At 43.5% G+C, this 22487-nt stretch overlaps 1 protein-coding gene across 7 annotated transcripts in view; it reads right to left on the bottom strand.

Moving 5' to 3' along the window:
• Znf532 (zinc finger protein 532) overlaps positions 1-22487 on the bottom strand; it is a 116395-nt gene that overhangs the window by 60587 nt on the left and 33321 nt on the right. For all 7 annotated transcript variants that reach the window (XM_013511060.1, XM_013511055.1, XM_005372990.2 and 4 more), the window contains one exon: positions 1141-3500. In XM_013511060.1, the coding sequence (XP_013366514.1) occupies positions 1141-3483 (2343 nt within the window). In that variant the 5' untranslated portion in view covers positions 3484-3500. The remainder of the gene's footprint in view (positions 1-1140; positions 3501-22487) is intronic.

Here is a 22487-nt window from a genome sequence, read left to right as displayed (position 1 = left end):
TGCCAATATATTAAACGTCAAACCTGCAAGCACGTTGTCTGACGTCTTCACTGTTTCTACTGCCACTAAACTGAAAATCCAAAGAAAACTGAGGTACTCTTGACCTTTTGTTCCCCAAACTTAAACTCCTACAAATAATATGAATCAGTAGTAGCCCTTTACAAACTAGACAGTACCAGACTTCTGAACCACAGCACATTCCTCCTAATTAATAAAGTATTTGAGGAAAAAAAGAGAAGATCATCTCACACATTCGATGCTTGGACAATATACTGCTTGGTCTCTGGAGCCTGAAATTATTTCATTTGGCATGCCCAATTATTCCAAATATTAGGTGTATTTCCTGTACACATTCATCTGTCTATTAGCCAAAAACTGCCTCATGGAGAGAAGTAATGACAGAGATAAAGGCCGGTGCACCTTGTGAAATATACTTCACCAACACCGACCTCTACTTCACTGCAAGCACACATAAAGGTATGCTATTTAACTGGACATGGGTTTGCCGTGTGTAGCTTAAAATTCACTGCAGCAAAGAGTGTTACTGAATATACTTCTGAACCACTGTCTTAAGTACACATGCCATAAAACTGGGTACCTATTAGGTGTGTTTATAAAAGCCATTTTGGTATTATAAAGAAACAACAGTAAACAACTTTTTTTTTTTTTTTTTTTTTGGTACCAGGAATCGAACTCAGGACCTTGCGCTTGCCAGGCAGGCGCTTATGCCACTGAGCTATATCCCTGGCCCAACAGTAAACAACTTTTAAGATCCCAACATTGTCACTAATAATTAAGAACTGTATGATGTAGCCCGAACTGAATACTTAATATAACTGAATGATACGATAATTAGCTAAATCTCAGACTTCTAACAAAAATTCCAACAAATAAACAACTACCTAAATAAAGTACCATAACTCAACTAGTACACATACTTTATAGCTGGCTAAAATACTCTCTTTCATGTTTCAACAATGCTTCTATTTCATAAAGACAATCCTTTCCCGTGCTTACTTATATAGCACACATGCACCTGCTCATATACTGAACTCCTGTCATCCCTAAAATCAAGGCATCTTACTGAGCACTCATAGCTATACTCATCACCGAAACATCAAAATTTAAATGATACTCTACTTGTCCACTTGTATCTGCAGCCTGCTGGAAATGTGTAGCCAGCGACGTCTCATCCTGGAAGACTTCGTTACACTCCAAACATTTGAGGCTGTGTCTACAGAGTTTGGAGGGGTCTTCATCTAAGGGCATGGCTGGGGTGATGGGTGTGCTTGAAGGAGCTGATATGACTGTCCCGGTTATGCCAGACTGAATTTTTGTGACAGTGTGTGTGCCAGCTCCCACAGAGCTCTGCAGAGTGAGAGATGCAGTGGAAGTATTGCTAGACGGAGAAACTATCATCTGATCTGCTGGGACTGGCTTTAAAATTAAGTGGGAGCATTGCATTACCACTCCTTTTTCCTTATGCCCACGAGCATGGGAAAGGAGGCTGCATTTGTTGTAAAAAACAAGGTTCTTTGTACAATGGTTGCATGTTACTTCAATGCGCACACTGCGCCTGTCGTAGTGCTGAGTCAGGCTCTTCTCCAGTGCAAAGGAGTCCCCGCACTCCAAGCACTTGTACCCACGCGTTGGTATCGTGATCCCTGCATTGGCGGGAGGACTGAGGTTTGGGATGTAAACTGGGACTGGATTGACACTGCTCAGCACCTTGTTGAAAGCTTCCACCACAGAACTCTGCAAGGACGACACCACTTGGACTCGAGACACCTTTTTGGGTGGTTGTGAGGCCGCTGCATTAATTATTGCCTGCTTTATTTGTTGCTGAGGTTTAGTTAGCACTTGGCGGAGTTCAGAGGTGGCCTGGGCACCCTGAGGCAGAAGGTTAAGGTTGGCAAGGTGCACAGTCTTTGGCACAAGTTTGGCATTGGCCAGGCTGGATGCCGGCACCACAACGGTTTGCTGCTGAATGGCGTTGGCGGCTTTAATGATGGCACTGCTGGCACTCTGCACAGAGGCAGCAGATATGACTGTGGCTTTCACCGTCGTGTTGTTAGCAAGCTTCAAATTGATGACCTGGGACCCTGCCGTCTTAACAGCAGACACAGGCAGGAAAGCAGTAGCCACAGGCTTGATGGTGACCTGTTTGGGGGTCAGCTCTGCAGGGGAAACTGCGTTGGTAACCACAGCTGACTGGAGAGGTGCCCTGGGGGGTGAAGACAGGACGGCTGCTGATGCTGGAGACGACAGAAGGGATGTGACAGAGGCCATCACAGATGCTGTCTGCTCAGAAGGCTTCTTCCCAGAGTCAAGATCCACCTCTGGCAACACCCTCGTCACTGTTCTCTTGATCTCCCCAGAAGACGTCTTAATGGTTTTGATGCGGACTTTGGGGATTGCTGGCGTGGATCCCGCAGGAGAGGATGGGGATCCTTTGCTGCTGTTCTCACTGGAGACGCTCCTAGGACTATCCGGGGGCTTCAAGGAAGCTTTCTTGGTGCCATCGATGAGACTCTGGGATTCGGGAGACTTGTCGGTGGCTCTTGGACTGTCGTTCACTTCTTTTGGTAACGGAGAGGACTCCCTGGAATTGGCCGCAGGTTCTTTGCAGGAGTCTGAAGCTGCCTTTTTAGCGCTCAGTGCCGCGATGGCAGCTATGCACGAGGAGAGCTTAGAGGCTGATTTTGTCTTAGATGCTGTGACGCCAGCAAGGCTGGTGTCATTCTTCTCAGAGTTCAGTTTCCCATCAAGGACCCTGTTTTCAAGCACCTTTTCAGAGTTCTCCTTCACCTTATCCTCTGATTTTCTGACTTTAAAAGGTTCATAAACACTCAGATTTATGGAATTTGTTTCTGTTTCTCTCTTAACTTTGTTTTTATCCACATTACCTGATGTAGAGATTCCAGTTTTGCTTGCGTTTTCCCCCCCAAGTGTCTTTAGTTTATCGTAGTCCTGTTGGGGAACTGACCCCGCCAACACATTTGATCTGAAACTTGAACGCACCTCCTCCTTATCAGGAGGGTCATCCACCTCTATCTTCTCATCATCATCAAACTCTTCAGCACTTGAGATAGGGCTGAACTGGCTGAATGTTGAGTCTTTTAGAGTCATCTCTGAGGTAGGCCCATCTCCCTTCAAGGACTTCGCTCCCTCTTTACTGTAACCATCCAAAGAGGGTGCTGTGAGAAACCCATTATGCAAGCCATTGCCCGTGGGATTGTGGCCGTCTTTGTCCCCACCCTCAGAGGAATCGATGTTCCGAACGTTTTTAACAATCACACTGACACCAACATCCGAAGATGACGGTGTATGAGAGTCATCATCCACGTGAGCATTCTGCTTAATGTGGCTTTCATGGTCATCGTGTCCAGACTCAATAGCTGCTTTGGGATCGACCATATCTGGGATGTCAAATGCTGCCAGGAGGTCATCAAAGTCTGGGGTCTTCATATCCCCCATGGTCATGAATTTGATCAGATGTTCTGTTCAAGGAACAGAAAAGCATTCCATTAGCAATTTTAATATATGTGCTGCATTCCATTAGCAATTAACATTTGTAATGATAAAGTAAAAGTCACCATAGAGTTTATACTAACAATGTAACGATTATTATTAAAGAGCAAGTTGGTAACTGAACTTAGTATAACTAGGAAATCTAATTCAAAGGAATATATGAAGAATATATACAAAATCCATGTAATTATAGCTTCAACAATAATCCCTCCTAGCTGGGCACAATGGTGCACACCAGTAATCCCAGCGCTCAAGAAGCTGAGGTAGGCAGGACATGGTGGCACACACCTATAAGCCCAGCACTCAGGAGGTAGAGGCAGGAGGATCACTGCAAGTTCAAAGCCAGCTGGGCTACAATAAGTCCGAGACCAACCTGAACTACACAGCAAGGCCCTGTCTCAAAAAAATAAAGGAATGCGACCAACTACTTTGAAGACAACAATTTGCAAGGTACTAACCATTGTTACTCTCCTACAATCTTGTTTTGAAATATTTATACCATTGTTTTCATTGTTTATTTTTCTTTAAAATAAAGAAGAGAAAGAAAAGAGAGGGGGGGGGAGGGGAGGGGAGGGGAGGGGAGAAGACAGGCAGAAAGATCACGAGTTCCAGATCCTATCTCAAAAAAAAGAAATCCCTCCTAAATGCAGTTCAGCATCACCAGTGGGGCTCCTACCTACTAATGAATTTGATCAGCACTGTTATAGCAGAAAAGCAGGTTTTGGTGGATCAACTAGGGAGTCCATGATTGATAAATAGATTTATTATATTGTTTTCATAAAAAACTACTTCTTCAAATATATTATGATCTTAACAGTATTTAACTCCACTGGCAAAATTACTGTTAGTATAGTCAGCACCAGATTTAGAATACTATATTAAAAGAAATATATTACAATTTTTCAAAATAAAGATTTCAATATTCATCCACAGAAAAAAAATGAGCACGCAAACTCACCAAAAGAGACCCACTACTAAATTTCCCTGGGTTTTTTAATCCCTAAAGAAGGGATTCATCTTTTATAGATTAGATCTAAAATATCCCCCAAAGGTTCAGGTATTCAGAGGTGGGGTTTCAGAAGGTGACTGGATCAAGAGGTTTCTAACTTTACTACGGACTGATCCATTAAAAGATTCATAATCTAATGGCATTCCTAGGAGGTGACAGAAACTTGGGAGATTAGGGCCTAGTTGACGGGAGAGGGTCACAGAGGTACGATTTTAAGAGGTATCTTTTCTTCTTTGTCTCTGTCTCTGTCTGTCTCCCTCTCTCCCCCTAGGTGAGCAGCTCACCATGCCCTTTTCCCATGATATTCCTGCCTCAACACAGGAAAGGAATGGAGGCTACCCATGGACTAAAACCTCCAAAACCACAAGCCAAAGAAATCTTTGGTCCTTTAAGTTGTTATTCTCAAGTATTTTGTCACAGCGATAGAAAGATGGCTAACAAGACATCCATTTTTATTACTCTCCAGTTTTCCTTTTATGTTGAAATACTCTTAGATACAAAGACAGCCTTAGGAAAATGGACAGTCAAAACCATTACTCACAATGAAAGACACGTAAATAGGCTGGGAATAGCGGCGATACTAACAGTAATCCCAGCACTTGGGAGGGTGAGGCAGGAGGGTCACCACAAGTTCAAGACCAGTCTGGGCTACATAGTAAGTTCAAGACTAGCCCAGACTGCATAGCAAAACCCTGTCTCAAAAAACAACAACAACAAAAAGAGAGACAGACATACATACAGACAGACAGATACATGCAGTGCTTGGGGTCTTTTAAAGGAACCTTCCACCCTACCTGCAAAAGACAAGTGATAGTGGAGCTCAAGTAAAACCTCCACCACGGGGAAGATCACTGTCCTATTTGACCCTCAAGAATGCTCCACCTCCAGACTCCATGACCTTCCGGACGTCCTCCAGTATGTGTGTATGTGCCTCATCTCACCTATTAAACCTGTTAGCCGACTTTGTACAAGCAATGTTTCATTCACCTTCGTAGTGTAAATGCCAAATACTTAACGACACCAGGCTCCACAGGAGGGGCCAGCAGCTGGATTTACAACAGAAGAACAGGCTGAGGCCTGCTCAGTCCCTCACTAGTGCTGAGACCCTCAAGAAGTAATGGAATCTCATTGGACTGGGTCTTCCCTTCTGCCACGAACCCAAGCAGCTATGAAGAGCACAAAAGATGGACACAACGGAAAGGAAACAGGAAGAAGAAACACAATTGAAAAATAGGAAAGAGGAAGGGAAAGGAAAGAGAAAAGTACAGAGAAAGGATGGAAGAGAAAGAGGAACCATACAAATAACTATCAAAGGAGGAAGGTTAAAGCTGAGTTTGTCAACTTTCAATGGAAGAATGAGCTTAACTGATGTAGACAAACACTCCTAGATTCTTTGCTCTTCAGTATCAGCTATGTTATTCCTCCATTAAATCTGGTTTAGTAGTCCCTGAGAAGCTGTCTTCCACGTTTCACTAAAGTAGTTAATGATTTTTTTTGCCCTTATATAACCTGTGATAAATCATGCACTCCTGATGAAAGTAACAATACGGGGTCAAGGAGACTTTCTACACAGACAAGAACATACAGCCCTGTGAAACTGATATATACCACAAATGCAAACATGCTAAGACCCTCGGCATAGTAACTCACTTTAGAGATACGTCCAAACTCTTCAAAGACTGGTTGGGAAAACCTGCTGCAGATGAAATAAACACGTGAAGTACAAATTTGCACGTGTCTATTATACAGAGTTGAAGATGTCTCATATACTTTTCTTTTGGTGGCTTGCTCAAAAAAATAAAAATAAAAAAAACTAAAAACAAAAACAAAAAACAAAAGCTGTGGTCCTTATTCCCTGCCTAAAGGACCAGACAGGCAAATAGCATACCCACAGCATCGAACTATCACCAACACGACAGGCACAAAACACTAACATTCCTAAAAGGAAACTGATGTGAAAATAGCTATGAAAAGTCATACCCGGGAGGAAAGTCTGTGATTATGAGTTTCTTTTTAAAATGAAATTAAACATTTAAACTGAAAAATGAAAAATAAATAAATGAACTGAAAAGTGTGGGGGATAAAAAATTCAGCTGTCAGATGCTATATTCATGTAAGAATCCACCCACTTAAGAATCCCTGAATGTCACTACTTTTATATGAATTGAATACCCAAAATAAAGCTGTATTAGTGAAGTATCCTTGTGGTCTCTTTTTTTTGGGGGGGGGGTGTTTGAGACAGAGTCTCACTGTATAGCCCAGGCTGGCCTCGAACTTGCAGCAATCCTCCTGCCTCAGCTTCCAGAGTGCTGGGATTACAGGCGTACGCCACCACAACCAGCTCATGGTCTATCTTTACCAAACATGGGATTGTATGTAAATTGTAGGTCACTGCTTTTTAGAAAACTCATGAAACAGGATCAGGAACCACTCCTTGTCCCTACCACAAGTTGAAAGGGCCTAAAAGATGGAGCTTGAGTTCTACAACTTATTCAAAATCACTAGGACCTAGGCTCTAGATATACCCAGTGGTTGAGCTACGCCCTATCTAAATCCCTCTAGCCTTTCTTTATAGCTGTGCAGAATTCATGTCATGATTTGGTAAACATCACCCAGTTTCACAGAAGGCAGTCATATGGTAAACTCAAATAGCAGAAACTGGGATCAAGACACGGGACCAGAAGAAATGACAGAAAGTCACCACATGAAATGAAATTTAAGTGACATCAGCAGTAAATGAATATTTGTTAGATTAAAACATGACCCTTATCACCTTCTCCTGTTGTATCTACCAGGACCTGCCTGATTCAGACACACGCTCACAGCAGCAGCATGAGATCATTTAGTCAAGACTAGCTTGATGCCCCCATACTACCTGTATCCTTGCCTATCTGCCCAGCTCAAGCAGAGTTAAGTCTAGAAAAGTCAGGGAGGCCCCTTCTCAGCATGCAGACGCTCCAGGAGCGGAGAAGGCACTCCCAACAGAGCAGCTCTTTCTCCACGGGGACAGAGCTGCACCCTACTCCTCACCCTACTCTCCACCTAAAATTTATCCTCTGTGGGGAGGAAGGGTGAAACAGAGGGACACTGTGAAAGTAAATAAGCAATGGTTTAAAAATTATGAGCCAGCAGTTCTAGCTCACCTGAAGAAAGCCCGACTATATGCTGTAAAGGTGTAAGGGACACTTTTAAAAGGTCGGTGCAGTGGCCAATGGAGGGCGCATGGTACCCTCTAAAACCTGACACTGCTATGGCAGGTGGACTTGTCTCTCGGGGTTATATAATTAATGTAATAAATACCACTCTGTAACTTCATACTCTTTTTTGGTTTCTAGAAATGTTTTTCATACCCACAATCACACTGTGTCCTATTACCCTCTCCTTTCCCACACCCTGGAAGGCAAGAGCACACGCTTCCCTTGGAGAACAGAGTTCTCAACCCCCACTTCACTGCTCAGTTATACCGAATGCAAAGAGAACATTCACCTCTGAATCTCCTTCACTTCCACCCCAATTCCTAGATACTACTGTCTTAAAAATAGATTATCTTGCTTTAAAACATTACAAAAACAAACCTCAGTCTTCTCTTTTAAAAAACATAAGAAAAACCTCATTTTAGCTTCCCTTTCCCTCAACAGCTTGATTTTCAAATAGAACTAGCTTTACCTGCCATAACAATGTTATTTGCTTCACTTCTATCCTATAAAATACCGCTTCCTTTAAAGGTACCAGCGGTCTTTTATTTTAAACTACACCCTATACAAATAACAGTAACTCACTAACTGCATCTATGCTTAATGTACAATGCCCTTTCACCCAAAGACACTGAAAATATCCATAGGAAACAATGCTAGGCCTGTTTACGAAGAAAGGAAATCAAAAGGGCGGAAATCTGTCATGTGATCACTTTATCCTTCCTATGACACAAGCAAAAATTCCCTTTCCTATCAAAGCTTCTTAAAATTATAGAAAGAAGGGGCTGGGGATTTAGCTCAGCGGCACAGTGCCTGCCTGGCAAGCATACGGTCGTGAATTCGATTCTTGGTACCGGAAAAAAAACAAAAAATAAAATAAAATAAAATTATGGAAAGATACTACACCTTTGTTAGCAGAAGCAAAAACTTATCAGGTATTTTTTGAAAAAATCTATTCACTCCTTAATCATACTTCTATACTCTGCAGTAAAAAAAAATTGTTTCTTCTTTGTAATAAACAAAGTTGGATTCCCAATTTCAAACTAGAAGGCTCCAGATAACCCAACCATTGAGTCCTAACTTCAATACTCCCTCAAGAAAAGGACATGCCTAAAGCCAGCCGGTTCTGCCTTAACAAACATGCAAAGGTTAATCTAAACACAACAGATTCCCACTTATATGAAGAAACTAACGTTCCTCTTCATAAAAATCACTAAACTCTTACTGACTGTTGTGGCCATATTCCACCTCTTCCCCTACGACCCTTGTAATCATACCAAATCTGACATTCTGTTCAGGGACTTCCTGTCCTTTTTTTAGCACTACCTGGTCATTCTGGTTTTTTTAATCTCACTGAATTTTTAAAGATTATGGAATGGATTAATAGTGCTAGCGCATTTTCATCCTTCTTTCCTTCAAACATAAAGTGCTCTTATCACATCTGTGTAGACCATGCAGTGTTCGCAATGCAGCTTCCCCAGTCAATGCATCTTCAACAGGAGCGCGCAGGGCTGTCCTCCCCGGCTGCCCTCCCTCAGTCTTCCACTGCGCACCACTGCAAACCTCAGCTCTTCCTCCACCTCCGATGTCTTTCTCACCTTGAGGATTTTTAGAGCTCTCTAAATTACATTTCTTCAACCAGGAAAGAAAAAGAAATCTCATCTCCTCTCTCTCCAGCTGACTTTTTGCTTCCACCCACTTTCAATGTGAATTGCTTATCAGGGAAAAAGTATTTTCTCTGCAATTATATTCCTAACACCAAGACAGTTCAGTTATGCATCCTGCCTCATGCCTTCGCTCTTCCAAACCAGCAGGGCCAAGTGAAAACAGATCTGGCCAGCCACATCTGTGGAGCAGCTGTTGGGACCCTTGGTTTACTGCTTCGCTATAGAAAGAAGGGAGAGAAGAAACAGACTCCAAAACTAGCAGATTCCTAGGCTTCACAACATACACATACACCTACATACACACACGAGTATCTAAGTGTACACTTCTTAAAAAAAGAAGCTACGGAATGTCTTAAAAACTGTGCCACCTGAAGGCCCCATGCTTTCAGAAACTGTTCATTTTGTCTTTATTCATTTTGTCTTTATTCTACACATAATCAGACTCTGCATGATCAACAGTAGGCCACAGCACCTTAATAAAGTAAAGGTTACTTAGCAGCCATGGGGAAGAAAGCTGACACACAGGGACACAGGCAGCCCCGAGGCCCTCCCACCTTGCAGCACAGGAGGCGGACAGACCGCACAGCCCCACACAGGTTCATCTTCCAAGCGGCCTGTACCAGCTAACACTGTGTGCAACTGCAGGGTGAGTGCAGGTGAAAGAACAGAATACAGTTACGCTATTTCTATATGCCCGCTACAAAGAAATTAGCAGTCACAGCTGCCATAGTCCAGAATAGATGTTTACTTATTTCATTATCGTGATGGCATCAATTATGAATATACAGACTGATATTTGGCCAGGGCAGGGTTCCCTTCTTCAGTTTACAATATTCCCCCTTTGAAATGTAGCAGACGTGAATATGTAAACTGCTTCTGGGGATATAAATGTGGATATACGTACTAACATCGTTAATGCAGCATGAACTTGGGAAATACAGAAATAAACTCAGCGCCAGCCCTTCCCTGCAAGGCTCAGCAAACTGGCCAGCCCTGGCCATCCTCTCTGCACTGTAGGAGCAGCTAAGCAAAGTGCCCCGCAGAAACAAAGATTCCGACCCACCTCAGCCCTCCCCAAGAGCTCAACCTGCACGCCACCATACTTGCCCCTCACACCCCTCCAAGCGCTGCAGACAAGGGGAAAGCTTAGCAAGAACCAGCTCTTCTGCTTTTTCCAGCTGCCGAAGGAAACCCCAGAGAAAGGCCGGACATAGAAAGGTCTGACTGCAAATCCCTGCCTTCACCCTCCAGCATGGCCTCAAGGACATGCAGCACTGCAAACCCTTTTTGGTTTTCCTTACTAAACTGCCATGCTGCCAGGGAAGAGAAGCCACTTCTAACCTTTCTCTCTCCCAAAGGCCGCCCCTTTCTCTTTCTGCAATTAAAGGTAATAATCACCAGGCATGAACTCTCCAGGCACTTCCTTCCTTCCTTCAAATCTTGTCTGTCCCTCCACTACTGGCCTTGCCAGGCCCCTCCTCCATCAGGAGCCAGTGGAATTTTTTTAAACCTTTGATGAGTGTATTAGAATTAGGGCAAGACAGTGACCTTAAGGAAAGCTGAGTAATGACACATGGCGGGGGGTGGTGGGGGGAAGACCCCAAAGCAGTCCATTGCCGTTCTCTGTTCCTTTGTCCCAGCTCTCACTGCCTGGGTCTTTACTGCAAAGTTCATTTTCCGCTCATCCTTTCCTCTCGTGGCTCTCACAGCACTGCCAGAGCTACTAGGAACTTCCTCTCCTCTCCTCTCCCCCTCCGAGGTTGCCTTCAGACCTGATCATCTACCTTTACTGAAAGGCAGCCTCAGCTTTGCACAGGGGCAGTTTTACCATAGCTAATGAGGTTTATCGGAGGTGCGATTATTGCTAATTGAAAACTTTCCCCAATGCCCCGCCATGAGGACCTGGAAGGCAACTCCAACCTTGGCAGCTCCCCCAGTCACAGCAGTCACAGACATCCCGAGCTCACAAGTTCTTGCACTGGGCCCTTGTTCTACCTGGGGAGCCATCCTGCCAACTGCCAGAAGGACAGACAATCCACCTGGCTTTCCTGACAGCCAAACTTAAACCTAAACCTCCTCATACAACCTGTTCCTCCTCCTCGCCCTGTCTATATGCCAACCGCACACATTTACCTTCTCTAAGAAAACATTACAAGTCTTCTGGTGGCCTTTCACAAACTATGAAATGTGGTAATTGTTTTGCAGGCTGTTACAAGACTTTCCACAAAGACAAGACTGAGATACATAGCAAGTGCTGGACTTTTCTCAGTGAAACAGATTTCTTTCATAACTTCTCTTATACTAGTAAAAATAAATCTCAAAAAGAGAGCCAGGTGTGGTGGTGCACACCCATAATCCCAGCACTCGGGAGGCTGAGGCAAGAGGATTGCTGTGAGTTCGAGACCAGCCTGGGTTACAAAGTGAACTCAAGGCCAGCCTGAACTATGTAGGGAGACCCTGTCTTAAAAAGACAAAAAAAAAAGAAAGCAACATTAAAAGTCCTCCAATTTTGATCTAACCATACCTCATCTTTCCTGACCCATGAACACAAATGCCAAAATGGTTTCCCAAAGGCTATAAAAATTTTGACTGCTGCCAGATATGCATTAGTTATTTTTAGTGCATCTAGTCCCCGTTATAAATATTAGCTAATGTCAGAGGCAACAAACTGATGCTATATTTCAATTTTCATATGAGAAAGTTTTTACTTTTTCCCATTTCACTACTACTATAAGAGAAATATTTTCTCAATGAATGATAATGAATGATTGAAGGAATGGAAGGACATGAGGAGTTTCCTATTTACTTCTTTCTGCAACTCTTCTTGTCGCTTACTATTAAGTAAGCAAGAGCATGCAGAGCACACCCCCATAGTTCCCAAAACTAAGCTAGAGTCTGAGGACAAGCTCTGGGGCAGACACTGGACCTATAATGTTTCAGCTACCAACATGCCAGCGTGGGAGCACACAGCACTCCTTCCAGCATGATTCCACTCCAGTACCAACAACCTCTTTTCTCCCAGGCTTTTTTGTATCCAAAACTCTTCGACCTGGCCCCCGCCACGCCCGTAATCCCAGCACTTGGGAGGCTGAGGCAGGAGGATGGCTGTGAGTTCGAGACCAGCCTGGGCTACCACGTGAGCTCAAGGCCAGCCTGAACTGCATAGTGAGACCCTTTCTCAAAAAGACAAAAAAAAAAAAAATTCTGATTCGTGTGTTATCATTTATTTAAAAAATTAATCTAGCCAGGCTTGTGTTCCTCGTTTATAATCCCAGCTCTTTGGGAGGCTGAGGCAGGTGAATCCCAAATTCAAATTCATCTGTCTCAAAACAAATAAGGCATGGGAAATAGAAAAAGAAAAAAAAACATAGCCTTACATCTGTTTTGAAAAAAAGTAGAGTATATTGCTTTCAATGCACAATTTTTTCATATTCAGAAAGAAAGTGGTTTGCAAATGAGGTTTTCTATAAAGAACAAACAGAACAAATGACACCCACACCATGTAAAGTTTGTATCATCTCAGTTGCCCACAATTTAATTAACCGCCTTTATGTAACAACCTCACAATCTCTGGCATCTCTGTGATCTAAACTGAACCATGAACTGGGAATAACAAACACAAATCTCTAGCTCCCAACACCGTTTTGTTTATTTCATGTATTTATTTCGCCTTGATAAAACCTAGTACTTAAAATTTAACTTTGGACCGGCCTGACCATGGTGGCACACACCTGTAATCTCAGCACTTGGGCGGAGGGTTGCCTTGAGTTCGAGGCCAGCCTAGGCCAGCCTAGGCTATAAAGTGCGTTCAAGGCCAGCCTGGACTGCATAGTAAGACCTTGTCTCCAAAAACCAAACGAATAAATAAGTAAATATATCCCAAGGTTCACGAATTTGTAAAATTTCTCAAGAATATAATAAAAGACACAAATCAGAGACCGAAGTTATGTCAAACCAAATCCAATCTTTGTAGCCAGGTTCCTATACAGTATCAATACTGGAATTCAGACTACATAAAGTAGCAGTTGATTTCTTCATTCAAGTAATAATCTGTAGTAGTTTAGCCTTCTAAAACCCTGACAGCTATTCAAATAAAAGCTGGGCAACCTGCTGAACAGATTAGACACGAAATGAAGAAAGTCAGCGAAGGTGAGACAGTAAACCCAGCCTGGTACAGATCCTGACAATGACCGAAGTGAGGAAGACATGTTGGACCCAGCTCTTCCCTTTTAAACCATTCTCCATTCCTTGGAGAAATGGCTGAGTTTAGGACCAGGCAGGAAATGTACCAGATAAGCCCGCAGAAGTACAAGACAATGTTGGAACTCACCACCCAAAACAGAGAACACTCCATGGATGGGGCATGTAAAGAGGATACAGAGCTAACAGAAAGGTGGAACAATGTGAGCAACAAAACATATAAAGCAGAACTGGATAATAATCCAAGGTATAAAATAAACAGCTATGAGTCCACACTAATAGAAATGAGTGAATAAGTAAATGGGGGGAAAACAGACAAATCTAAACAGAACACTTCCTAGTAATTTATGAAATATCCTCACCTGGTGCCTACCTAGCATGCATGAGGCCCTGGGTTCAATTCTCAGCACCAAAAAAAAAAAAAAGAAAAAAAATATGGCATCCACCTTTATGGAAATGAAGAACAACTCCCTGCCCCTAAGTGACTTTCTTCCAAAGAGTACAGTACACAAGTGGGAGTGAGAGGAAGTTTTATAGTGGAGAAACCTGTCAACACGACCTCACCAGGTGACCAAGGTCAACATAAACTAGGACACGTCATATTGACATTATCATGTCTCTTCTGTGTGACACTAATGGCATATTAACTCTGCAATCTTCCAGAAACTCCATGCCCAGCCTAAGCCTCAGACAAATCCCAATGAGGGACACCCCCACAAAATCCCTGGTCAGAGCACCTCGACACATCAAGGTCATCAGACATGAGGAAAGGCTGAGAAACTACCACAGCCCAAGGAAGCTGAAGGAGACACGATAGCTAAACATAGTATGATACCCTGCATGTCTCCTGAAACCAAAAAAGGGCATTACGTAAAAACTAAAGAAATCTATATAAAGCATGGGCTTTAAGTTTTTTTAAAGCAAGTGGAGATTATGAACTGTTGAGAGAATGGAGGAGCACGGGAATGTGGGAAGAGCTGGGATGTGCAGAGATTGTAAACTGAATCCTTGCACTCTAAAGAAGGTTGGCAAAGGGCCAAGGAAATAAGAAATTGCCCCCTAAAATGTTTAAATAACAGCCCTGTGTACATAGTGATTGAGTTTCCATTTTATCCTCTCTCTCAAGGTCAGTCACTGACTGATGAAAATGACTTAGTGACTTTTAAAGTTTATTAGAAATAGAATTTGCAGACCGGGCATGGTGGGGCACACCTGCAATTCCAGCACTATGGGGCTAAGGCAGGAGGATCCCCGTAAGTGCCAGGCCAGCCTGGGCTAAATAGTGAGTTGAAGAACACCCAGAACCAAGACCCTGACTCAGAAAAAGAAAACAAAAACATGAAATACAACTTTCAAATTTGCATTCTCCATGCTTTCTGCACACAAAATGACTGAGATGATCTCCCCTTACGAGCCAGCCCCATTCTGCAGCCACAGACAATAAATTATTTATTCGAATCATCTACTTAACCCACGAATGGCAGACCACATGACAACTGTACACTGACACTCGAACACAGAAAATGACTAAGACAAAAAAAATGACTAAAATGACTACAGTATCTTTAAAAAGGGGCGGGGGGAGACAGTTTCCTCCCTAAAGATCTGGTCACGCAGGTCACAGGGAAACGGAGTGTTTCCCTCTCTCGCCATCCCTCAGGTACGTCCCACCCGGGTCAGCCTCTCCTCCCACAACAGTAATATAAATGGACTTTACAATTCCACAAGTCAACCACCATAAGCAGGAATACAGAAGTTATGTACAAGATCATTTCCCAAGCAGACACAAAAACCCACCTACATTACAAAGCCAATGTAATTATATTAATGGCCCACACATAGGAACAAAAAGACACGTTTGATTTTTTAAATTGTGGTAAAATGCACCTAATATAGAATTTATTAACTCAATACATTTTACTTTTAAATGAAAAGTATATAATACAGTAAAAGCAAAAATGCTACTTATTATTACTAGCTAATGACACGCAGAAGAATTCAAGAAAATTACTTGAACTATCACACCAACACAGGCTGAAAATTGCTTAAGAATCTCTTAACACACTGGATGCAGTGGTGGACACATGTAATCCCAGCACTCAGGAGGCTGAAGGATCATTTGTTTGAGGGGACAGTGGCTACACAGCAAGTTCAAAGCTAGCCTGGACTACACAGCACGACAAAAAAACAAACTTAACAGCTTTGTAAATGTACACATTTTCCAAAGTTTACGCTTGCAATTCATTTTAAACATGTATTCACAGGCAGGCATGGTGATACACAGCTGTAATCCCAACAATCCGGGAGGCTGAGGCACAGGATCCCAAATTCAAGTCTCAGCTGGGCAACTTAATGAGATCCTCTCTCAAGATCTTTTTAAAAAATTGTTTTTAAAGGGCTGGGGTCCAATGTGAAGCAAATATGTGAAGGCCTTGAGTTCAGTTCTGGATATCGCACACACCCCCAAAAAAATCACTGAACACTCACAGATCATGTGGTAATTACTTCTCTTTACAGAGAGGTTCAACTATAAATTTTGTTTTATCTTGAGACACCCCGTTATAGTGCTTAAGGTATATTTGTAATTAGATGTCCCACGATCATTTCAAATACCTTAAATGGAATTCACCATCTGTTCCTCAAACTAGACTCTTTCCACACCATGTATCAAACTGAGAATTTCACCTGCCGCTCTTCTCTCTCACCAGGCCCTGTGCACCTTCCTAGGAAGTGTAGTTTACACACCCCCTCTTCAAAGTCCTCGCCCAGCCTCTGGCACGCACTGTCTCGCCTTGCACCAATCCCGTTCTCCATTTCTCCACTCTCATTTGTAACTGCCACATGCATCTTCCCAAGCCCCACTGTAATTGATCACTCCCCCAATTAAGAACCTCGAATCTCCTTCCACACTAAATGCAAACTCCTTGGCCTCCTTCCCAAAGCCCTACACAACCTGACCCCAATCACTGCTCAGCCGCAGGCCTGTGTGTTTTTGGCAGATTGACCCTTCCTTCTGGGCTTACGCTTTTCCTTGACCTTGAGTGCCCACACACACACACACACACACACACACACACACACACACACACACGCACACACACACTCACGCACATACACAGTCTCCATTAGCTAAGTACACAGAACTCTTCTCCAGCTTCCAAAGAGACATCCTCAACTTCCTCACCTTCAAAATGGGAGCTACTAGCAACAGCCCTATCACAGGGGTACTATATAAATAAAAATATGGGACACACCAATCACACAGACATTAAAATACTATTTCCTCCTTCTGTTCATTAGCTCTAATAAAACAGGGAACAAGGAACACCTGTACTAATGTGTCTGAAAAAAGACAACAGGTTCTCTGACGTAGGGACATTTTGAAGAGAAAGGGAAGAGGATTCATCAGCACTTCAAGAGGGCTGGCATTTGCTCACTAGTGTATTTCACTGCACTTCCAAGGCCCGGTCTTTCTCCTCATGTGGATGTGGCCCTGTTCTCCTCTGCGGGTCAGCCATTAGGGGGTCACCTGGAGTTCAAAACTGACACAAATGCACCATTTTCTCTTAAAAGGCAGCAGAACTCCATCCACCCTCAACTATATTATCTCAGTGTCTCTGAGGACCGGTGCCCTCCCAGGCGAGCACTAGCCAAGGAAGAGCTGTGATGTCATCGGGCCCGGCATGACCCAGCCCACAGCGGACCCTATGTCACACTGGTGAGGGGCCACAGGGCCAGGCCAGGGGAGCACACAGCTCTGGGACGAGCCGCACAGACGCCATGGGGCTCTCAGCACAAGGTCTTTTGTATTCAATAGTTCACATGTGGCAAGGGCTTCCCGTGGAACAACAGACTGAATCTATCAGCATCGCTCCTTTCCCTCCTGAAATCCTATGAAGATGGAATTAGAAGTTATTTTTTAAAATATTTATGTAAGTAAGCTCATATGGGGCCTCAGTGCTTAGTATGCATAAGGGCCTGAGTTCCATAAATGGCACTGAAAAAATTTTAAAAAGCAAAAGTAAATATAGACAAAAAGTAGATCAGAGCGAGACATGGTGGCACATGCCTGTAACCCCAGCACTCAGGAGGCTGAGGCAGGAGGACTGCTGAGAGTTCGAGACCAGCCTGGGCTACAAAGTGAGCTCAAGTTCAGCCTGAACTGCATAGCAAGACCCTGTCTCAAAAAGACAAAAGAAAAAAGAAAAAAAGTAGATCAGTGGTTGCTTTGGGGGTCTGAGAGAACCAGGAGTGACACTAAAGGTACAGGGTTTCTTTATGACATGATAAAATGCCCTAAAACTGACTGTGATGAAGGTTACCCAACTATGACTATGCTAAAAAAAAGGCAGTATTCTTTAAGGGGATGGACTGTACAATATGTGACTCATATCTCAAAAACTATCACAGCTGGGTGTGGTGGCACACACCTGTAATCCCAGCACTTGGGAGGCAGAGACAGGAGGAACGCGGCAAGTTGGAGTTCAGCCTAGGATACACAGTGAGTTCAAGGCCAGCCTGAACTACATGGTGAGACCCTGTCTCAAAAAACAAAAACGAAACAAAACAAACAAAAACTATTACAAAATATATGTACCCAAGAACAGAACATGGAAGATACAATCAAAGCCAAGGTAAAAGGCCTGGAAAAGGTCTGGAGAAAGGAAGAAGACAGGGCAGGTAGCTGACCTGCCAGGTGGAAGAGTTCCATGCTGAGGTCTAGGGAAGGCTGGGATGCAGGCAGAGGATGTCCAGTTCCAGGGACTCCAAAAGCTCAGGCCTTGGAGCCACAGAAGAAACAGAGGCCAAGCATGAAGGGGCAGTGGGTGGGGCTGAAGCAGGGCTGGACAGAAGGAGTCCATGCCGCCCCTTCCCTGCTCCCTGGGCGGAGGGAAGAGGAAGAGGGGTCTTCTCCAGGTTGTCAAAGCCAAGGACGCTCCACGATGAAGACCAGACTGAATGCAGAACAGAGGAAACAGCATGCGTGTTGCCCACCCCATCTCAGTTATTTTTCTCTCCTTGCTGAGTGAAAATACCCAAATACAGAAAGGTTTACTTAGCTCAGTTTGTAGAGGTTTCAGTTTATAAGCCAGTGTCTCCAAGGCAGAGTGACTTCACAGACAGGAATCACAGAGGAAAAACAGTTCATGGCAGGCAGAAGGTAGCAAAGCAAGCAAGGGACAACCATAGCTGTTTCATCCCTTATATCTTAATTCAGGCTACTTAGGGCAGGTAGCACACACAGCTTTAATCCTACTGCCCTTGAGCTTAGCATTACACCATGAATCAATTCCAACAACACACACTCTACATCCAGCCACCTCTGAAAAAGCCCCACATATGGCTGCATGAGGCTTTGGAGGAACATCTAGACACAAGCCATAACAACCCCTAAGGCCAAAGCCATATCTGTTCCTCAGGCAGCAGCCCACAGGCACCTCCTAGGAAATACAGCTTTGGTGAACGGATTCCAGACACTGACCTGTGGGATCCTCTAGGGAAGGGTACAGCTCCTCAAGAAACTGCAAAGAAGCCAGCCCTGCCCAGGACAGACATCACAAGGAGTGCACAGAAGACTATTATATGCACACATTAATATCCTCTGACAAAAAGGTTATGAGGGTACTCTTAGGAATCATAAATACTCATAACAGAAAGAAAAGATAAAATAGGTGGGAAAACAGTCATGGAAACCAGAATATCTCTTGAAGTAGAGCCAGAAAAGAAATTTGGCCAAATAGAAGAACAGCATAAAAGCTAAAGTTCGATCCAGTTGGCCAACATCTGACTAACACGTGTTCCAGAAAGAGAAAACGCAGGCAGAATACTATCTAAACAATAGAAGAGGAATGTCTCTACAGAGGGGCCAACCTGAAAGGGCCCTGCCAGGGCTGCCAGACAATATACAGGATGCCTAGTTACTGTGGATTTCAGACGATCTTTCAGAGTAAGTATGTTCCATTGTTTACCTGGGCATCTTGTATTCTGTAGACGCCAAATCTGGCAAGATTACCTCTACAGTCCAGCACACCAAATGGAAAGGTCCACCCTGCCGTGTAATCAGACCAGCAGAATCGCACTAGCAGCACAGGCGTCACGGTGTCCCAGGCACAAGCCTCACAGGTTTGCAGATATCACTGCAATCCCCATGACAACCAGGGGCACACACAGTACCTTCACCCAGGACAAAAAGGTCCCTGCGCTGGGCCTGTGCCCTGAAAACTAACTCATTTATCTCAAGCACAAAAACAGGTTATTTTTTTAGTCTCAGTAAAGTGTGGTCCTGTGATTTTGGAAACAGGCTCAGGAAAAGGGTGCAGGTCACAGCCTCTGTCCTGGGTCACTAGAGAAACAGCAGCATCTAGGCAGCCTGGGCATCCAGTTACCTGAGCTCCCAGACCTCATCCTGTCCTTCAACACAAACAAAGCGGCTTGGGGCAGGTGTGAGGCGGGAGGGAAATGCAAGGAAGTTTTCCTAGGTAGAGAATCTATCTACCAGGCTCCCTGGAAAGCTTGCGCTGCTCAGACCATCACTCGGACCAGTGAGTCTGGAGTGTCTGCTTCCATCTTGGGCTGTCACGACCTCTCACAGGGTCCCCCACACCTAAGGGCATCTGTGAGACCCTGGTGTAGAAAGAGTTGCCTAGGGCATAGGCGACAGGCCCTGGGTGGACATAAGCCAGGCCACAGACAGAGCTTGATTTAAACCTTTTAAATATTTAGGCATATGGTATATACCTTTTAAATATTTAAATGTATCTTTTAAATATTTAATCATACCTTTGAAATATTTAGCCATCTGGTCTCCAATTGTACTTTAGCCCCAGGTCCTACAAACATTAAGGGTAGATCTGGGAAACATTGTTATTGTTATTATTCCTATTTAAATACTAGGCAGAGAAAGTTTAAGTATCTTGCTCAAGGACATATGACCAGTAAGTGACAGAGGATGGATAAGAATCCAGCCTTCTTCCTCCAAGGGCCAGGCTTGTAACCTTTTCTATGACACCAGACATCTAAAATGAAGAAATCACCGAGTATGGTGGCACACGCCTGTAGTCCCAGCACTGGGGAGGCTGAAGCAGGAGGATCATCGTGAAGTCGAGGCCAGCCTGGGCTATATAAGCGAGCTCAAGGCCAGTCTGGACTACATAGCTAGTTCCTATCTCAAAAACTAAAAAATACAATGCAAGAGTCCAAATTTAGCAGCAAAGGATGTTATTTAGAAGTAAGAAAATAACAGAACAGATCAAAAAAGCTCAAATTAACTGCCTGATTATAACTAGAAAGCACTATTTGATGTTTTTAATTTATGTATACGTACTACTTAGACAAAAACCTTAAAACTGTTAGAAAGAATTCATTAACCACCTTAATTTCACATTGTTCCCTTAGTATAAACAACCTAAAAATCATCCTTTTTCTCCAGCCTCATTCCTCCAAAGCTACCCAATACCCAGTGTGGGACCCATGGCTTTTTCTTCATGCAAAAGCAGACCTGACACACCAGGGAAATATTTCACTCACTGTAACCCTAACAGCGTTCCTGCCCTTACTGTGGTCTGAAAGCTGTTCACAGTGAAACACAGCAAGTTCTATTTGTCAAAAAATACAAAGTAACTGAAAGCCCAGAAAATAATTTAGATTGTAAAACAAGATTTCATGAATATGTAGGGAAGATTATTAGATGTATTTTTCTTTTTAAGTCTACTCCTATCTCAACACATTTAAGACCCTTACTCAGTGAGGGCTTTAATAAAAGGAAAAAGTGGGGGAGGAAAGAAAAGCTTTCAGTTTCCAACTACTTATAGATTATCTTATTCCAGAAAACTGCATAGTTGATAAAATTATTTGTTAATTCAGACACAGAGAAACTCTGTGTCAAACTTATCAAGTCTAAGAGCCCACATAATGAAATGTTAATAACATGACCAAGATCAGTATCAAAGAGAAATTCCAACCCAGAAAATTTTCTATGAAACTGTTCAAGCCATCGGGGAAAAAGCTGAAAGAAAATAGAAAAAAGCTACAACCTAAGACGACCCCAGCAGAGTCAGCACAGTCTTTCATGCCTCCACCTAGCCAGCCTGCCCATTTTCACACACACCGCCCAGGGCTGGGTCTGTCACACATTCACTTTTTCATCATCATCTGCTCTCTGTGTCAGCCTCAGTCATCTTCCTTCTGTCCAGAGCCCCTGACAATATAATGGATTCATTTTGGCCCTTCAAATCCTTCGGTGTACTGGTCTTTTCAGTATTCATACACATCATGTCTTGTTGTCATCTTACTAAGTACCTCTAAAGATGGATCTGAGATTGTTTACAGTAAAAGATATGTACATAGGGGCTGGGGATTTAGCGCAGCGGCAAAGCGCCTGCCTGGCAAGCGCAAGGTCGTGAGTTCGGTTCCCGCTACCAGAGAAAAACAAAAAAAAAAAACAAAAAAAAAAAGATATGTACATAGCACCACAAAAAATAGCTGTACAGCTATATTCCTATACCAAGGAAGATGAAGGATGGATGGACGGATGGATCGATGTGCCAAGGGCCACAAGCCTTTTGCCCTCCCCACCTTCCCACCTCAGACATGGGTGGTGGCAAGCCTGGCTTAGAGAAGAGGCACAAGAGGGAGAAAAAAAAAAACTACTGTATGGTACTCTGCTCTTATCTGAAGTGCCTAAAGGAAGAAAATTTCGAAGATACAAAGTAGAATCAAGATTCTCAGAGGTGAGCCAGGCATGGTGGTGCACACCTGTAATTCCAGCACTAGACAGGGGGAGGCTGAGGCTGGAGGATCACAAGTTCGAGGCCAGCTCAGGCTACAAAGTGAGTTCAAGACCACCGTGAACTGCATAGTGAGACACTGTCTAAAAGAAAAAAGAGG

Source organism: Chinchilla lanigera, unplaced genomic scaffold, assembly GCF_000276665.1.
Source record: "Chinchilla lanigera isolate Chin_1 unplaced genomic scaffold, ChiLan1.0 scaffold00001, whole genome shotgun sequence".
Classification (NCBI taxonomy): Eukaryota; Metazoa; Chordata; class Mammalia; order Rodentia; family Chinchillidae; genus Chinchilla; species Chinchilla lanigera.
Note: the sequence above shows the minus strand (reverse complement) of the source record. Positions and strands in the feature narration are given on the sequence as shown.